Below are 19457 nucleotides of genomic sequence, written 5' to 3' on the forward strand. Positions count from 1 at the left end.
ATTTGTTTGTGTTGATTCCAGGCTGATCTGGTGAAGATGCAGATGTCCAAGCCATTCATGGGTGCCCTGAGAAGGACCCATCACCCTGGAGTGTGGTTCCAGTATCGCCACTCTGAGCATCACATGAGTGTCTACGCAAGAGTACAGAGACTACAGGTGTGTACCATTATCAACAGCAGTAGTCCTGAAGGTCTAACTTTTACCCATCCGGAATCCTGCTCCTCGTCCTTCTGTACTTCACCATCATCCTGTGCTGGGGGGTTTCACTATGGTGCTAACCGTCATTATGACTGCTTCCCTAAGTGTAATCAAGTGCTAACACTCCCAAAGTGTGTTGAAGCTGCTGTCTGACTGAATGTGTTCTTGTTCCAGTTGGACAACCAGCTGACTGATGCCTACTTCCCCACAGTGCTCAGTCCTGCTCCAATACCTCAGTACATCCTCCGCAAGACAGGGACCAAACCCTTCATAGAGCTCAGTCTGATGAGGAGGACTGTCCCTGAACACAACATTGATACTTTCAGGTAAACAAAAACTCAAACTTAAACAGGTCTGACAGATGCTCTTAAAATATATGGCCTATGAAACTGAAACTGTTTATGTGGATCACTCCAGAGTTCAAAGAAGATGACATATTGCAGTGTTGAAATTTCTTTTTTCACTTTTGCCATTTTTTTGTGTCATTATTTAAAGTTTAATCCTCTAAAACAATGGACTAAGAAAAAAGATAATAAAAGTTTGAGATTGCGCTTATTTCTGACACTGCTGCAGCATTTTTCTTAAAGAAATTCTACACTTTTCATTTTCCTCTCAAACTTGATTATAAAACTGGACTTTTGTTTGAATATATGTTCCAAGAAATGTTTCAAGAAATCACGTCTCATTTTAACCAGTCAACCTTTTGAAAATGTCATTTTCATTACTATTCTGGGAATTCTGTATGTTTGAAACATCCATGCTGTTTTCTGGTCACAAATTCACACAAACATTCAGGTGCTGAACTAAAGAGCCTTGCTACTCTCTTGTACAAGACAGATTTCTTGCAGGTGTTTGAAGCAGGATGTCTGTACAGAGAGAAATAGCTGGGTTTTATCAACCATCATGGTGGTAAACTGAATCAGATTAATGCAAATAATTGATCGTTATTTTCTCTTTAAGTCCAGTATTGGCCACAAATGCTGCATGATTCAAAAGAATACCAATAATTCTTAACGCAGCTGTTTGAGAGCATGCTGTGTGCTGAATGTCAGTGACACAGTTGTAACTTGATCAAGAACAGGCTGATGGGCTCAATTTACTTTTAAGCTGTTAAAATTGCAATCAGACCAATGTTTCAAATTTTTTTACTATATATGGTGATTTTATTAACATCTATTACGAACCCTTTATTTGCAACAGGATGAGGTTTTAATTATTTGGAGTTTATTTCTGTTGATTTCTTCTGTTTAAACACTTAGTTTAATTGAACTAAGATGTTGCAAGATGTTGCTTGTGTGACTGATGAGGGTTATGTGCAGGTACTTCAAGGTGCTCATTCAGGAATTCAACATCTGTGTGGACAAGGGCTTCATGCTATCCCTTCTTGATGTGTTCTCCAGCCTTCAGACCACTCCACCAGAGGTCAGTCCACCACAACCTTCATACCTCTCTATGGGCAAAATGTAGATACGCTGTATAGTCAGAGGTTATGTTCTAAAGAAATTTCCTCTAGTGCCACTTCAGAATGAGGTGATTGTCGGATCTCAGTTTACATTCTTTCATTATTCTTTGGACAAGAACATAGTCCTACTTGGGATACAGACCTGTTTTCACTTTTCAAATATGTTTCATGTATACACACACATCACATGCCACCCTCCTTTAAAGTACAATTGTTCTGTGGTGATTCAGTTAAAAATTTATTCTTAATTAATTCATTATCCAAGTGCTAAAAAATTAAATTTAGAGGCATGATAATTATACCTCTGATTTTCAAAAACAGTGGATATATCTACATTCTACCATAACCATGTTATTAAGGTTTAAAAAAATATACACACTGTGTTGGAAAAATCAGAGGTATTTTACGCAATTATATACCTCTGAATGACTTTGGTTAACCAATCACAATCCAGTATTTATTGAACTTATGGTAGAATGTTTGTTACAGAGTCACCAGTTGCACTCTGACTTGCTGGTTGCCCAGAGATCACTGCAGGAGGTCGCTGTCGTCATGGTGAGGACCCTGTGTTGAAATCTGGGATGGAAGGATATTGTTAAAACTGCCGAAGTGCACTTGATCCAATATATCTCCATTCCTTCACAATTACTACACCACCATGGCCTTTGTTCAGGACATCAATACCACCTGCTCTTTAAGAATTTCTCACACGTTTGTTTAAGAGGTACCTGATTCAGTGGGTTTGGGACATTGCACTGTTCAGTTGATTTCAGCTGAAATGAAAGTTTGTCTATAGGTCAAGTTTGTTGATCACAGCTGAATACACTGGACAGCCAAGGATGGATTAGAACCAGATTTATTGGGATTCAATGGTTTCACACTGTGCCTGACTCTGTAGGCTGCTGCTGTTACTGCTGTCAGTAATCATTGTTCTATTAGACCTAGGTTATTTGCAGCTGTAATATCTCCCACTTCAGTGTGATATACGAGTCACTCACTCACACAATATTCATGATGTCATCATCGGTAACGTTATCGATCACTAACGCTTCATGTAGAGTGTATTTGTTAGTTGTCACGTGTTCTTTAAGAAGTTGTTTAACATGTTTGTTCCCAGATTGCATCCCGGCCACAGAGGGTGTACTTTGAGTTCCTGCATCTGTCTCCCCTGAAGGTAAGGTCTTCTCTACACAGTGTGAGGGTCAAGGGTTAGTTCACTCAACCTTGTCGTAACAGCTGACTTGATACAACTGGTAGTGCAACTCTGTGACCTTATCCTGCTAAAATAGCATATACCATCAAACATGCTAATGCATATGAGAAAAAGTAATATATATGTATCCATACAGGTGAAACAGGAATGGAATAAATTGTCACATTTTCCCTTAATTTCTCTTCATCATCTGTTTCCTCCTAGGCCTCATCACTTTATCAATCCTGTAAATCCAATATCCCATACTTTTTAATGGTGTTATATCATCCTCTGGTTTATGAGGTGCACTTGTCTGATGCATAATTTTTGTCTATACTTATAACGTATCACAATATGTGGAACTAACAGTTGTTATGTGTACTATCAACAGTACTATTTACATTTATATACCAGGTATTCCTTTTGGTGCAGTGAAATATGAGTGCAAACAACTGAAATATGTTCATTGATAATCTTTATGGTCATAAAGTATACACCTGGAAACAAGTATCGCAACACATGGTCTTAATCTTCGTATAGCCATTTGTATTCAGCACTTAGTTATATACTGAACATCATTGAAAACGCACCACCCCTAAAATTGTGGATTTCTAAGAGCAGAAGTGAGCAATCTATGTAAATTTTACATATTTGTGTAGACCAATGTTTGATAAAGAAAAGAAGCAAAAAACAATCAAGCAAAACAGTGAAGATTTAATGCAGCTGACAATGAAATAAAGATGGGGTCAAAATGGAAAGTCAGTAGCGTGTATGACCCCCGTTAGCAGCAACGCAAGCTGTGCAACGTCTCCTCATTGAACGGATAAGTCTCTGAATAAAGTCCTGAGGCACTGCATTCCACTCTTGCTGCAAGGCATTGTCGAGTTCCCCAAGGTTGTTGATCTGCGGAGGACGTGCGAGGCGTTGGCCGATGTAATCCCACAAGTGTTCGATGGGTGACAAATCTGGTGACAATGCAGGCCAATGAAGTAGAGGAATGTTGTTGTTAGCCAGATACGGTATCGAAACACGTGCAGTGTGGGCTCGTGCATTGTCATGTTGAAATGTGTGCAGATCTTGATGCTGGTGAAAGAAGGGAACGACGTTGTTCTGAAGAATGTTGTCACGGTAGTAAACGGCATTCACTCTGCCACGACAAACAATCAGAGCGGTTCTGTGGTGATAACTTATCCCTCCCCACACCATAACGCTGCCTCCACCCCACCGATCGGTTTGCACAACACAATCCTGATGATAACGTTCACCCCGTCGACGCCATACCCGTAGACGCCCGTCAGCATTTCGCAAGTGAAAACACGACTTGTCGGAGAACACCACACCATGCCAACGTCATAACAACCACACACGATGCTGTTCAGCCCATTGTCGGCGTTCACGGCGATGCCTGTCAGTCAGGATGGGTCCAACGTAAGGGCGTCGACAACGTAACCCTGCCGCACGGAGACGGCGTCGGACGGTGGAAGCGCTGATCAAACCACGTCGACCCTGGACAGCGTTGGCGGTTCTGGCAGCGGGCAAGGTTCGATCCCGAATATGGTGCCGTACAATGTCTCGATCTTGACGAGGGGTGGTAACACGTGCCTGACCTGGGCGTTGCCGGTCCCTGCTGGTTCCTGTTTGTTGGTATCTGTTAGCAAGCCTCAGAATGGTCGAATGATGACACCCAAATCGTCGTGCAATGTTTCTGCTTGAAGCGCCGACCTGCAACATACCCAAGGCCTGTTCTCGTTCCTCTGGTGACAATCTTGGCATGGCGAAAAAACTTTACTTACGAAAGTACTGCGAAAATGAGAACGGTTTTGTGCCGAAGGTCATTTATACCCCTGAACAGCATGCTTTCTGCATGCAATTTGTGCCCTTCGTGTGTGATGTGCATGAAATTTGTTGTTTTCATGTGATGTGTTCGATGATGTGTTCGAACGATCCGTTTTTTACTGTAGAGCGTTATTTACGATCTAGTGTGTTATTATCAAAATTCCCACCATTAATTTTCCATTTCCAAAAGATTCTATTGCCTTATTTCAAAATTTACAGGTGGTGCGTTTTCAATGATGTTCAGTATATTTGTATGAATATTTTCACCCTTCATGCACACCTTATTATTAATGTTAGATATGCATGTGCTACAATCAGGCACACATAACATTAATGATAGATATGTTTGTGCTATAATCAGACACACATAACAATAATGATAGATATGTTTGTGCTACAATCAGGCACGCATTACATTCATGTTAGATATGCATGTGCTACAATCAGACACACATAACATTAATGTTAGATATGTTTGTGCTACAATCAGGCACGCATTACATTCATGTTAGATATGTTTGTGCTACAATCAAGCACACATAACATTAATGATAGATATGTTTGTGCTACAATCAAGCACACATAACATTAATGATAGATATGTTTGTGCTACAATCAGGCACACAACATTAATGATAGATATGTTTGCTACAATCAGGCACGCATTACATTCATGTTACAATCAAAGTACTGAATCACATGCAGCGTCTTTAACATGTTGACTACCACCATGACTATACTCATAGTGTCATTTCTGGTCAAATTTGCCACTCTGAGTTATCCTGTAGCTACATCGTTGGTAATTTAAAACAAGTTTCACATGCTGGCAAACAGGCTCAAGAAGCAATCATCTCCTGGTGGTAAACAAAGAACGCCAGGAGACGTTTGTTTCTTGTGCCTATTTGTTAACATGTGAAACTTGTTTTAAAATACCACAGATGTAGCTACAGGATCTCCTGAGAAACTGAGTGATAATGTTCATTGTGAGTTCTCCACATGGTAGATGCGGGTGAGCTTTTCGCTGAATGGGACTCCACACTTAGTGAACCAAAAAGTTTCCACTTTCGCCTCTGACATCGTGGACTTCTTCCTGAACTCAGTCGGCGCCACTTTCACTGAGATCAAAGGTGTTGAGCTCAGGTACATAGATATTTATATCTAATCAGCCATGCCAGATCCATAGGTGTTATAAAGTGATGTAGCTGTATATTCTTAATATTCTGCCAACATGACAAAGGTGGGTTGCTGCCTGTTTCCAACATCAGTAAATTCTGATAAATCATATCATTTTGGATCATGAGCAAGTGCTGATACTCTTAAATGGTTGGCTAAATGCGGTAGTGTGTAGTATCTACTCATAAATTCATTGATTGAGCATGTGCAAAGAATTTTTACGGGAGACATTTAGCCCAGTTTCCTTGTTACTGTACCAGAATTTCAAACTTTCAGAATGGCTTTCTTCCAACGCCGAGGTGCCCTGCTGTCCATCAGTCAGCTGCTCACACAGATCCGCTCCCACTATACCCAGCAGGCATTGCAGCAAGCATATGTCCTGGTGCTTGGACTTGACGTGCTGGGCAACCCATACGGTTTAGTGCGGGACTTCACTCAAGGACTTGGAGACTTCTTCTATGAGCCATTCTTGGTATGTTTTTTCATTGTTGTTGTCGTCCTCCTCCTCATCATCATCATCGTCATCTTTAATTATCTAACACTTTTATTACATTAGTTTTCTTTGTGTCTAACCCATTATTTCTGATCTGTTTCTAGGATATTGATGTTTCTTGTCAGTTTCCATGATATTGATGTTTCTTGTGTGTTTTCAGGGGTCCATACAAGGGTCTGATGAGTTTGCAGAGAGTCTGAGTCGTGGTGTACACAGTCTCATGGGCAAGACTGTCGGTAAGTCTATAGTCTACAGTCAATGACTGTAGAGGCGTCACCTGGTGTTGGCTTGGGTAGTGGTAAGGTCACACAGAAGGTTCAGTGTTGGGTTGCTCCAGCCCCTGAATGAAGCATGTCTACATACATGTCTTTATAGGCAAGTGACTTTGCAAAGAATAGGCAGTGTTCACCAAGCAGTGAATAGGTACCATGTAGGATGAACCACCCAGTGTATGACTTGTGACTTGAGGAATGAAACGGCCTGTGATGGTCTAAGTTGTTACCTGGAATGGTATGCTGCAAAATGATAATATACTGCTATGATGAGTTCCACTGTCATCTTAAGACAGCCTCTTATGTTCACAGGTGGTGCTGCTGGTTCTGTTGCCTTGGTAACAGGATCTTTAGGCAATGCCCTTGCTGCACTTTCATTTGACAATGATTACAAAAGGGTGAGTAGCTTTGGTTGGAATGTACCATAATGATATGCATGTAAGTTGTTGTGGAATCTTCTTCTGTGACTATGTATTTCACTGTTTGTAGTTTACCGGTCCCAACTAGCTGTCTTTCATGTCATTCCCTTGAAGGCAGAATGGTAATGAAGGGTTTTACATGATTCAGAAATATGCCTCCAGCACACCCAAAGTATATGTATCAATACATTGATATGGATGTACAACAATATTCATCTGAAAATGTATAGACAGATGAAATACTCAGGTCCTGTGATTAAAATAATCATTTCATGTTACAAGAGGGTACACTACCCTATTTCATTCACTTTACAAGACCCTGGTCCCCTGGAAATTGTAAGAATCCCTCAAGAGGGAAGAGTAGTAGCACTGTAAGTCATGCTGGTAGAAGTGACTACACACCTGTGAAGATCCAGGTTACAATTGGTCTTCAGCAACCCATGCTTGTCATAGATGGCAACTTGCAAGATTGGGTGGTCAGGCTCACTGACGTAGATTTATGTCATTGTATCCCAGTTCTGTAGGTTGATGCTCATAATGTTGATCACTGGATTGTCTGGTCCAGACTCAATTGTTTACAGACTGTTGCCATTTAGGTGGAATATTGATAAGCATTAAGCAACAAACAAAACAAAGAAGTGACTAAAGAAAAGTGACTGGTTTAGAGTTTGATCTTTGGATTTAAGTTTAAGTCATACAGATACTTTCATGATTTTTAACTGCTGTTGTGTATTCTCCATGCTGTGCATTACCTTGTCACAGCAAGACAGCCGCTGTGTCTCCAGGTGAAGTTACTGACATCACACCACAACACTGCAGCAACTACTAGAGAGTTGTCAGGATGCATACCATAAACTAGAACATCCAACCTGTGTTGGTGTTGACAGTGTTTATGTTTGTTGTTGCAGAAGCGACGTACCCGGCTACAGCAACAGCCACGGAGTCTGCCCGCCACCATTGCTGTTGCAGGTCGCAGTATGGTGCTTGGTGTCTGTCTAGGATTCTCAGGGCTGGTTCTTGACCCAGTCAAAGGTAACAGGATTTATCAACATCTCATGCATCTTTGAATGGTTTTCATAATGTGAAACTTTTTTGCGGACAGGTTCAGTGTAGTACATTCACTCACTGACACATTCCTCCACCTGTATAATGTGTTCCCAGCAACCAGTGTAAGCTGTAACAGGCAACCAGTGTGGATTTGCAGTCAGAATTCATCCTTGTCATCTTGTAGGAAGCGATGATGTATGATGATGATGGATTGTATTTCACAATGGATTGTTACTCATATTATCACTCAGTGGATTAACGTTAAATTCAGACTCAGTTATTGACATGCTGTTATCATATAGCTGCAATAGTGCTGTATATATATATATATGTATTGTCAGTTCATGTTAAGTCTGCTGATTTACTGAGACCTTCTGTTGTGTCCAGGAACTCACGAGGAAGGTGTGGAGGGTTTCTTCAAAGGTGTTGGTAAAGGTATCCTGGGATTGCTGACTAAACCCGCAGGTGGCATCGTCGATATGGTCAGCATGGCCTTTGATGGCCTGAGGAGGTCAGTCTACAGGAACATCTCAACAATTCATTGCTAATATGTGTGAAGCTAAACATAAATACTACAAATAATTCTACAAGTACCTTTGTGTTTTTACCAACATGAGTTTCTACCTTTCTGCAGGACATTTTAAAATTGTCATTTTAGAGTTGATATATGTACATATTCCATGTTTGGTTCATACATATCATATCATATCCTACTTGTGTAGGTCAGTGTTCTTGATATCAATCAATGGATTGTCTGGTCCAGATAAAATTATTGACAGACAGCTGTCATACAGTGAAGTGTTGTTTAATATGACATGCAACAAACACCACTCAAACATCATATACTCTGTCACATAAAATGTAATCTGTATGTGATATATTACTCATGAATAATGACCATTTCATGCTAAAACTCCTATAATAAGACTGTAGAGTTTTAGGCTCTTGTCAGGTAATGAGCTTTTGACTTAGCAACTGACCAAACTGAACGCATGCTTCAGCATGTGACACAGGACAGGTATTCTGATATTAATGACTCTGTCTGCAGGTCAGCGGAGACAGAGGACGGTGTTGTTGCCAGAATGAGGCTGCCTCGCTACGTCAACCCAGTCATGGTGAATGGTCCTTCAGTTGTAATATCAGTCTGAAGCATACTTCCAACAACTTCCAACACGATCAAGAGATCAGGCTCGCTGTCATAGTGAACTCACGTCAGCACATCCCACATCCCATAGATCCATGCATATCCTGTTGATCACAGGATTAGATTATTTGCTGTTGCCATATAGTTGGAATATTGCTGAGCTCAGCTTTAAACAACAAACAAGCAGACGTAAATTAGACAACTTACATCTTCATATATACAGAACTGCAAAAGAAATGAAAGTTTCAAACATAAAATCTCGTAAAATTATGCTTTCATGTTTATGTCTTCTATTGAACAGTTTGACATGATTGTGTGAGTGTTTTTGTTAAGTCATAATGATTGTTTTTGCAGGGTCTGAAACCATTTTCTCCCTACAAGTCTGTAGGTAACCGCCTGCTGTATACAATCTGTAAGGGAGAGTACGCCAAGTCGGACACATACTGGACTCACATTCCTCTCAGCAAGGAGGAGCGAGCAGATGTACTGATGATCACAGACAAGTGAGTTGACTTGGGATCTGATGGGTAACACACTTGTTGATACAACGTACCATTTGGTATGCATTCCCAGCAGGCTGATATTGATGACATCATATGTCATGTGCTCATGTCTGTCCAAGCAGTCTGCTATTACAAATGCACCTAAGTCTGTTCTGCTCTTACTAATGTGCTTGTCTCTGTCCAACAAGTCAGGGTGTTGCCCATGTACTTGTGAATGTCCGTGCCTGTTGTAAGTGTAAATCTGCGATGTGCTGATATCTGATATTACTGATGAGCTTGTTTAATCCTTGCTGTTGGTGCTATGTCTATCCCTGATATTACTAATGAGCTTGTTTAATCTTTGGTGTTGGTGCTAAGTCTATCCCTGATATTACTGATGTGCTTGTTTGACCTGCACTGTTGGTGCTAAGTCTATCCCTGATATTACTGATGTGCTTGTTTGATCTGCACTGTTGGTGCTAAGTCTATCCCTGATATTACTGATGTGCTTGTTTGATCTGCACTGTTGGTGCTAAGTCTATCCTTGATATTACTAATGAGCTTGTTTGATCTGCACTGTTGGTGCTATGTCTATCCCTGATATTACTAATGAGCTTGTTTAATCTTTGGTGTTGGTGCTATGTCTATCCCTGATATTACTGATGTGCTTGTTTGATCTGCACTGTTGGTGCTATGTCTATCCCTGATATTACTAATGAGCTTGTTTGATCTGCACTGTTGGTGCTAAGTCTATCCCTGATATTACTAATGAGCTTGTTTAATCTTTGGTGTTGGTGCTATGTCTATCCCTGACATTACTGATGTGCTTGTTTGATCTGCACTGTTGGTGCTAAGTCTATCCCTGATATTACTGATGTGCTTGTTTGATCTGCACTGTTGGTGCTAAGTCTATCCCTGATTTTACTAATGAGCTTGTTTGATCTGCACTACTGGTGCTATGTCTATCCCTGATATTACTAATGAGCTTGTTTAATCTTTGGTGTTGGTGCTATGTCTGTCCCTGATATTACTGATGTGCTTGTTTGATCTGCACTGTTGGTGCTATGTCTATCCCTGATATTACTAATGAGCTTGTTTAATCTTTGGTGTTGGTGCTATGTCTATCCCTGATATTACTGATGTGCTTGTTTGATCTGCACTGTTGGGGCTAAGTCTATCCCTGATATTACTGATGTGCTTGTTTGATCTGCACTGTTGGTGCTATGTCTATCCCTGATATTACTGATGTGCTTGTTTGATCTGCACTGTTGGTGCTATGTCTATCCCTGATATTACTGATGTGCTTGTTTGATCTGCACTGTTGGTGCTAAGTCTATCCCTGATATTACTAATGAGCTTGTTTAATCTTTGGTGTTGGTGCTATGTCTATCCCTGACATTACTGATGTGCTTGTTTGATCTTTGGTGTTGGTGCTATGTCTATCCCTGATATTACTGATGTGCTTGTTTGATCTGCACTGTTGGTGCTAAGTCTATCCCTGATATTACTAATGAGCTTGTTTGATCTGCACTGCTGGTGCTATGTCTATCCCTGATATTACTAATGAGCTTGTTTAATCTTTGGTGTTGGTGCTATGTCTATCCCTGATATTACTGATGTGCTTGTTTGATCTGCACTGTTGGTGCTATGTCTATCCCTGATATTACTAATGAGCTTGTTTAATCTTTGGTGTTGGTGCTATGTCTATCCCTGATATTACTGATGTGCTTGTTTGATCTGCACTGTTGGGGCTAAGTCTATCCCTGATATTACTGATGTGCTTGTTTGATCTGCACTGTTGGTGCTATGTCTATCCTTGATATTACTGATGTGCTTGTTTGATCTTTGGTGTTGGTGCTATGTCTATCCCTGATATTACTGATGTGCTTGTTTGATCTGCACTGTTGGTGCTAAGTCTATCCCTGATATTACTGATGTGCTTGTTTGATCTGCACTGTTGGTGTTATGTCTATCCCCAGTATTACCAATGTGGTTTCAGACATCTGTTGGTGCTGGAGAAGTGTCGGTTCTGGGGAGGATGGGACGTGGAAATGAAAATCATCATAGATCACATCCTGGGTGTACCAGCCATTGTTGATGACAAGCTTGTCTTCAAAGTTAAACAGGTAAAATAGAAGTCACACCTTCTCATCAAGCATTATAGATTTGTTCAAACTGTTAAACTGCCTGCTATATTAACCCCATGTTATTTCTGCAGGCTGTTTACTAACAATGAGGACGGATGGGAGCCTAACAATTATGGAGCATGTATAAAAAAGCAAACATTTGCTTCCTGCCGCTAGATTACCACCTGCCACATACCTAGTCACTTCCATCTTACCATACACTTCCAACTTTCATATTAGTCCCTGTAAAACTACCTACTATTAGAAAATAAGGCTAACCAAACATGGAGACAGTGCTTCTGTCAGTGCTAATAGTCTTGACCACTGATTGGTATGATTGGCATTTTAGAAGTTGGTGAGTAATAAGAACAGTATGCTTTTATGGATGACAACTTCTTAAGTATAAGAAAGATACTTTACAGATGGCTGCAACAGAAGAATATTTGGTGTAGTTGTGAGGAATGCGACTGATTTTAACATTAGTGTTTGCTTCTGCAGAATGATTCAAGCGTGAACCTGTTCACGGGCAGTGAGATGGAGATACGGAGTCCGGAGCCAGAGATCCTCACCTGGATACAGAAGCAGATCGAGAATGTCATTCAGTTCCGTCAGCAGTGACTGATGTATCCAGGGCCGTACTGAGCCTTCTCATGACACAACACATTGAAGTTACTGGATCAGAAACTGCATACTAGTACTTTCCAGTTGAGTTTTAAACTTTTCGTGATAAAAAGAATGTGCAATGATCATGACCTGTTCCAGGGCGAGAGTGTATCAGACAAAGACGCATATATATGTGTGTATATATCTTAGTGCTTCAAGTGGGAGCCTGACAGGTTTAATGATGTCTGATGGCAACCTCAGTAGATGACACCTGGATCATTTAGTTCTCCCCTAGTCCTGCAGGGACAGATGGAGGAGCAGATACCTGTGGTGAAGCTGCTCAAGGGACATCAGTCTGCACAGCCACTTTCTCTTTGTGTTCCTTGAAACCCAGCAAGGCGCCTGAGGCTCCTTTCACAAAGCCACCCCAACTAAGGTTAACTTAACTCCTATTCTTTAACTCTGCACTAAGGTTATCCAAGTCTAAGGGCAACCTTTGTGCAATGTTAAAGAATAGGAATTAAGGTTAACCTTAGTAAAGGTTGCTTTGTGAAAGGAGCCCCAGGTCTTCTTGTGGTGGAGCCAAAGTCTAGTCCCCAGTGCCACCTCCTTGTATTGCACCCTGGGACCCAAGCAAGGGGATAGGTCCTCTAGGGGTTCAGTTGTCCATAGAAGAGGATGTTCCTTGGATGCACCACGTCCCCAAGACAACAGGCATCACAACAAGAACAGGATGTGTCTGTAAACACCTTGAGACAAGCCACACTGCCAACTAATTTTTAGAGGTATCCGTCATCAATACTTCTTCACACAATAGTCTGACTTAACAGCTGTGTGATGATCTGGGTTCCTCATTTGATGGGCAGACCTCTTCATGGCAAAGCTTTAGTGTTCCTCTCGCTTACTAGCTTAGTGGATATATTGGAGGAATTTATGACATGAACTTGTGCATCCATTACATGTATCTACACTTGACTTGTTTGTTAAACATATCTAACGTGAAGTTATCCATTACATCAAGTGAGTTGGATGGGACCAGGTGCACAGGATGGGGGTGACAACTGTGGACAGTGAACAGGACATGATGAGGCAGGCATCAGAGTGGACCACCTAGTTTCTCTGAAGTAATGTGTCTGTATTGGCACTGAGTGTTGGATGATGGTCACAACTTGTCTGTCAGGATGCATTTCTCCCCTCACTTCATGTGTGGAGGATTCCAAGGGGTCAGTTACCCTGTGGACTTATAGTTATAGCACTAGCAGTTTAAGCAGTTTGTTGTTTTATCATCAAGTAGAATTTATGAAAAAATCATTTGTTAATCATACATATTGTTGACAACTTTACTCACATTCTTTCAGAATTATAGTCACTAAAATTAGACATTATAGAATATATTAATGATATATTTTTATTGACATGTGGTGTTAATAATGTTATGATCCTTCTTTGACTTGTTTCCCAGATGGCTCTACATGAACCATATCTAGCTGTGCAAGCTACTTTCATTCCAGGTGAGGAATCCAGCTCTCACTTGATCCTAGCCAAGATTCACCCTGGCTTTGGTCCTAACCATGAAATACAGCCTGTCTTTGCTCTTAGTTGTGAGATGCTGACTAGCCTTGGTCCTAGCTGAGATATTCCACTCTGCCAGAGCCAAGCCGAGAGAAAGGATCTGCTTTGGCCCTAGCAGATATATATATATATATGCAGCTCTGCATTGTTCCAGCAGAGAGATACAGCTTTTCTTGCTCCTTGCAGGCAGGTACAGTACTGCCTTGGTCCAAGCAGATAGATACAGCTTTGCTTTGGTTATAGCAGAGATACACAGTTTTGCCTTTGTTGTGAGATACATCGCTACTTAGTTCCTAGCTGGGAGATACAGATATGCCAACAGTAGCTGCATAGCTTGTGACTGATTTATGAAGCTCTGTCTGTGGGAACTATCTTGGTCCTCGATGTCTCAAAACTATATTGCTGTGGTGTTGTCCAGCTTAGCAGTATTTAGATTTAAACCCTCTCCCATGTATGCAGTGGAAGGCACCAATAATTTACTTGCTGCTCTCATTTTTCTTGTGTCAACTCCTTAAACATTTGTCAGTGTGAGGTCCTCAAGTCCTTTCTATTGTGTAAAGCTGCTGGTGAGTACCCACAGACCTTGACGTCACGTAACACTTTACCTGCACGACCCGAGAGCCACCCTGGCTGACATTCTACATGATAAGAATTCCAAGAAGTGGGCAGCTCACGTCTGCTCCATGGTTTTTCCTTGTGAGCAGGGCCACTGAGATGTCCAAACTTGTAAGCCTTTCTGTGCAATTTCAATGGTGAAAAATTCATTCCCACAATTCACTCTTAGAATAATTATAGCTATACTTCACATGGGCTTACCCTTGTGCACTACAGTCACTTTGTGACCAAGGGACTAGTTCTGCAGAACCTTCATAATGATGCAATCATTGTAACTCCAGTACTGTTTAATCTAACAGCTTCAGCAAGGATCAGCCTTGTCCTACCTTGTCAACTTTGGTCTGACTATTTTCACATATATTGGTTATAGACAGATGATACTTAAAGGTACACTTTTTTTTATGTGATAGATCTATCAGATTCTTAGAAATCTCCAACAGATGCTTCAGCCAAATATTGAACTTTTACCCTCCTTTCCCTCTTTCTCTGTCATCCCGACCGACCCCGGTATTGGGATGTTTTGCTGGACTTGTAGTCACTATGACAAGCTTTTATGTGATATTACCAAGTCATGTTGATATATATATATATCGGTATATATATATGTATGTTATATACCTCTGTGTTGATTGTTAGTCAGTATTAGCAGCCTGTGTGATATAGAGTTATGGCATGTTATCCAGTTATAGCTTGTTTCACTGTGCTCATCCACTAAACATATTGTTTATATCAATATACATAAATGTGATATTTTCCTCTTCAGCTTTTTCAAACTTCAGATTATGTGTTTATTGTATATTTAAGTGTTGTTTGAAAGAGCTATCCCACCCATGTGATGTGCAAAACACACACCCTTGTCATTCTATAGGCTGTGTATGTAGAGTCAGATATATAGATCATGATGATATTAGATGTAATATATGCCAAATAATATATGGAACGTCACTGAGAGTGCTGTAGAGATATGTCACAAGATAGTTGAGTGTTCATGATACTATTGTGTTGTTTCCTCTGCATGATGATGTACATTAATTGAGTTTCCAGCTGAGGACAGTGTGAGACGGTTAGTCATGAGGACAAGACCTTCTGATAGAAACAAACACAGTTTACTGTTATGTTAAGGGTATTATGGGTAGCTGGGTAGCCCTGTTGTTATAGTGTCAAATACCCAGGTTTTATTCTCCACGGGTCAAGTCTGTTGCAGATAGTGATAGATCAGTCATGTCGGCTTGCATTAAGTGTGCTTGTGATGCTGCCATGCAATATCCGGTAATCTTAAGATAAGACTGAGCGAGTTTGATTAGCACTGCTTTGAACAGTATTCCTGTTATATCATGGTGTGTTAGCTTAACATGGTATAAAAGACTGGTGCAGGTTGAAGACATTTACAGTTTCTTTAAACCCATAAATACAGGTATAGCGCTGACAGATTTGGTAGCATAATCTGGCATACTGGAATTCGAGGCAGACAGGTTTGTTGATCCAAAGGGATGCAACTCTGCACCATGCATTGCATCACCTTAGATGACGGGCATATCAGAAATGTGATTCTAAGCATATCTTATTTATTTGTTTGTGTCAACAGGTGTAGCTAGTGTCCACCATTTTATCAAAGCTTCTGGTCACATTCTGGTTGGTATGTAGTCATATGATTAATTATCTTCAGAATATGTCAATTATTGTTCCCATATCTTTGATTGTTTACTTCTTGTTACTTCTAGTGATTTCTTGTGGTGACTCTATCATTTGCAGGAAATAATGGTCCAGCACCACCGTGTGTTTTTATGCCACTGTCAAATCAAGCACACACTTGTGTGTCTGAATGGTGCATGGCGGGAGCAAATTGTCAAATATACTCCACAATAGAAGGTAAATACCTCCTGATGTTTCATATCGCTATAGTCAATAGTACATGGCATGATGTACGAAAGGATCAGGTTGTCTTCAACTTCTTGTGGGGGATATATGTGATTATACAAGGCATAATCAGACAGTATTTACAGGATACAAATTACCATAACACACTCCCCATATTACCGGTACTTAATCCAATGTTGATATTTTACTGTATTCAATGTCAGTTGTTTGCTAAAGCTTATAATTGTGTTGCATAATATGTTTTTACACTTAGTGTTTTACATTGTTATTGTTTTACGAGAATCTTTCATTCACCAGTTGTGATTAGTTTCATCTACTCACTGTATGTACATGGTGTGTACACTTGATGGCATGGTTTAACTTGTAAACATTCCAGTTTCATTTTGAGTATTATCTGTTGTGAATACACACTCATCGATCATGACTAGACCTCAGATTCAGCAGTGAGAAATGTGCTAGTATCTCTCAATGCTTAAAAATTATGGAGCACAGGCCCCACAGGGGCACGTTATTTTCAAGGAATGAAGAGTTACAAGAATATTAATGTAAATTATGTAAATTAGATTCAAAGTACTGGGACAATTTCTGTTATCAAAATTAAATGACAAAATGAAGTCTTTAATTTGAAACTAGCACACATCGCTCCTTTCCTGAAAAGTAATGGAGCATGTAAACAATGGAATGACGTCACAAATGTAATTAATACTGTCTCTGTGCCAGGACATTCATGCTGCTCTCTGAATCTATCAATACTGCAGCTCCTGTGGGATACTGGACAGGTATCCCAGTCTGGGAATGAAACTGGTTGACCAAACGTGTCTCTCATGAGGTGATGCATAGCATTCCATATACAGACCCCACAACATGCAGAAACTAGATTACAGTGAAATTGGAACAATCAGACATTTTGGTAATTGGATGGGGATTTTGGGGAATTGGGAATTCAACACGTTTTTATTTCAGTATATAAAGTCATGTATGATTTCTGCAAAATAGTACACAATCTGGCAGTTTTGATAAAACAGTCTGTCCAAAGATTGTAGACAACTTTTTGTGTAAGTTGACACAAAAAGGTGTTTTTGTGTGCGTTGACAAAATTGATGTGGCAAAAAAGTATAATCCAGCATTCACAAAACATTTGCAAACCTTTGCTATCTGTTTTTTGTTGTCTGTGTGACTCCAGTCTAAACAGAAACCTTACAAAAACCAGTTTTTCAATTATACAGAGCCATCCCATTGGTTAATGGCTTTGAACGCAGTTCATCATTTAGGAGATGAATAGTTTGGTCTGTTCAGTTTCCGGGATTCCTTGACATTCAACATAGGCCAACTAAGTTTAAACCCAACGGTGATATCTTTAACTAACCAGTCTGCGAAAGGTTAAGAATTCAGTTATAAAATGCTCATCTTGTGTGGCCTCTTGTTTACATGCATATGACGGACCTCACATCATATTGAAACATGCTTATGCTAAGGAATCTCTGTAAATCACAATCAGTGACACTTAAAAGTCAACTGCAATTAAAGCAAAACGTCTGGAAGATTGTACTTTCCAGTGATCTCCATGTGCAGAGAGTAGTCATATCACATAGTTGGTTGTTCCAGAACAAGGTTTGGTACAGCCCTGAACAGGGTGTGTCTGATTTGTTGACAAGGAGTTTGCTGAGTTTTGGTTTCAGACAGGTCAGCTATAAGTACAAGATTGATGTGTAAACATACAATCGGAAGACTTTATTCATTAATATTTACTGAAGAGCACACAATTCAGTAAAGATGACTGTTTTTGCCATGCTGCGCACAACAGCAGAATATTAGAAGCATCATGCAGGCCTTTAACATGGGAACACATTTTGTGACCTTTTGGAGCTGAATGTCATCAGGTCATTTATATTGGTGCAGTATTCCATCTCCCCAAGAGATGTCACACACTGTACATGTCTCGTTTCCATCTTTACCAAATTAGGCTGCAGGTTTCAGGTTTGCACAGCACCATGCTGTTAATGAATTATGTGTCCCTCTTATTGACTGATCAGACATCTCGCATCACCAACACTGGCAGGGCACAAAATGGTGCCACCCAGTTAATAATCAATCAGGTAGTCTTAAAACCTTGTGCAAACATGAGATCACTTGAGAACATTAATGAAAAACATGAAAAATTAGAGTGTGTCTGTTAATGCCTAGCTGATAGTAGGAAATGATTGTCAAGTTTGTTTTGTGAATTTGATTGGAGTGTGCTTTTTGTCCAGCAAATACTCTGTAATTCCTGCCCAGTTCAGCATGGGTACAGACTGGACTTTTAATGTCAGTTATCTCCCTTGTCTAAGGAAAATGGACACCATACAGACTACATACTGTAATATACAAGTTGAACAATGGTCAAATTGCTTGTCAATGTGTGTGATTATCTACTCCACTGCTGACACCATCCTAGTTATATCACAATAATCTATTGGATAACTTATTTCAGATTATTTTCCTCCTAGTAGTTGAACCTTCAGTGTTTCAATGCACTTAGCACAAGTGAATGTATTTCCTGGCAAGTATTGTATTACCTGACGGGGAAGACCTCTGTTGTGTTGGTCTCTCCCTGTATGTGTGTGCATGTTGGGTATTGTTGATACGTTGTTCTACGGTGTTGAATATGGTCCTACTACCTACCACCACCCTGCTGTTCTGTGTATGGCTGTGTTACCTCTGTGTGATATATGATTGTATTCAACATGTTTCTGTGAGCTAGCTGCACAATGATTGGTCAGTTCTGTGCTGGTACATATTTTCTGAAGATGGAATAAAAACATCCATTTTCATGCAATCCACAGACTCTGTTGTTTTGAAGATGATATCATATGGTGATGAAAAGACAAACCTAAAACTGTTTAGGTGAACCACATGCAACAGCTTACTGCACAAAAACAGACATGTCTCCACACAAGGACCATACA

The 19457-nt window shown here is 40.2% G+C and overlaps 1 protein-coding gene across 5 annotated transcripts in view; it reads left to right on the forward strand.

The window, feature by feature from the left end:
- LOC137286453 (intermembrane lipid transfer protein VPS13A-like) overlaps positions 1-19327 on the forward strand; it is a 139498-nt gene extending 120171 nt beyond the window's left edge. For all 5 annotated transcript variants that reach the window (XM_067818330.1, XM_067818332.1, XM_067818331.1 and 2 more), the window contains 15 exons: positions 22-156; positions 373-524; positions 1518-1620; positions 2150-2215; positions 2778-2834; positions 5692-5828; positions 6138-6333; positions 6515-6590; positions 6939-7024; positions 7954-8077; positions 8480-8603; positions 9141-9207; positions 9591-9739; positions 11718-11844; positions 12343-19327. In XM_067818330.1, the coding sequence (XP_067674431.1) occupies positions 22-156; positions 373-524; positions 1518-1620; positions 2150-2215; positions 2778-2834; positions 5692-5828; positions 6138-6333; positions 6515-6590; positions 6939-7024; positions 7954-8077; positions 8480-8603; positions 9141-9207; positions 9591-9739; positions 11718-11844; positions 12343-12462 (1719 nt within the window). In that variant the 3' untranslated portion in view covers positions 12463-19327. The remainder of the gene's footprint in view (positions 1-21; positions 157-372; positions 525-1517; positions 1621-2149; positions 2216-2777; positions 2835-5691; positions 5829-6137; positions 6334-6514; positions 6591-6938; positions 7025-7953; positions 8078-8479; positions 8604-9140; positions 9208-9590; positions 9740-11717; positions 11845-12342) is intronic.
- Positions 19328-19457: the final 130 nt, after the last annotated feature.

The sequence above is a fragment of the Haliotis asinina genome, chromosome 6, assembly GCF_037392515.1.
Source record: "Haliotis asinina isolate JCU_RB_2024 chromosome 6, JCU_Hal_asi_v2, whole genome shotgun sequence".
Lineage (NCBI taxonomy): Eukaryota > Metazoa > Mollusca > Gastropoda > Lepetellida > Haliotidae > Haliotis > Haliotis asinina.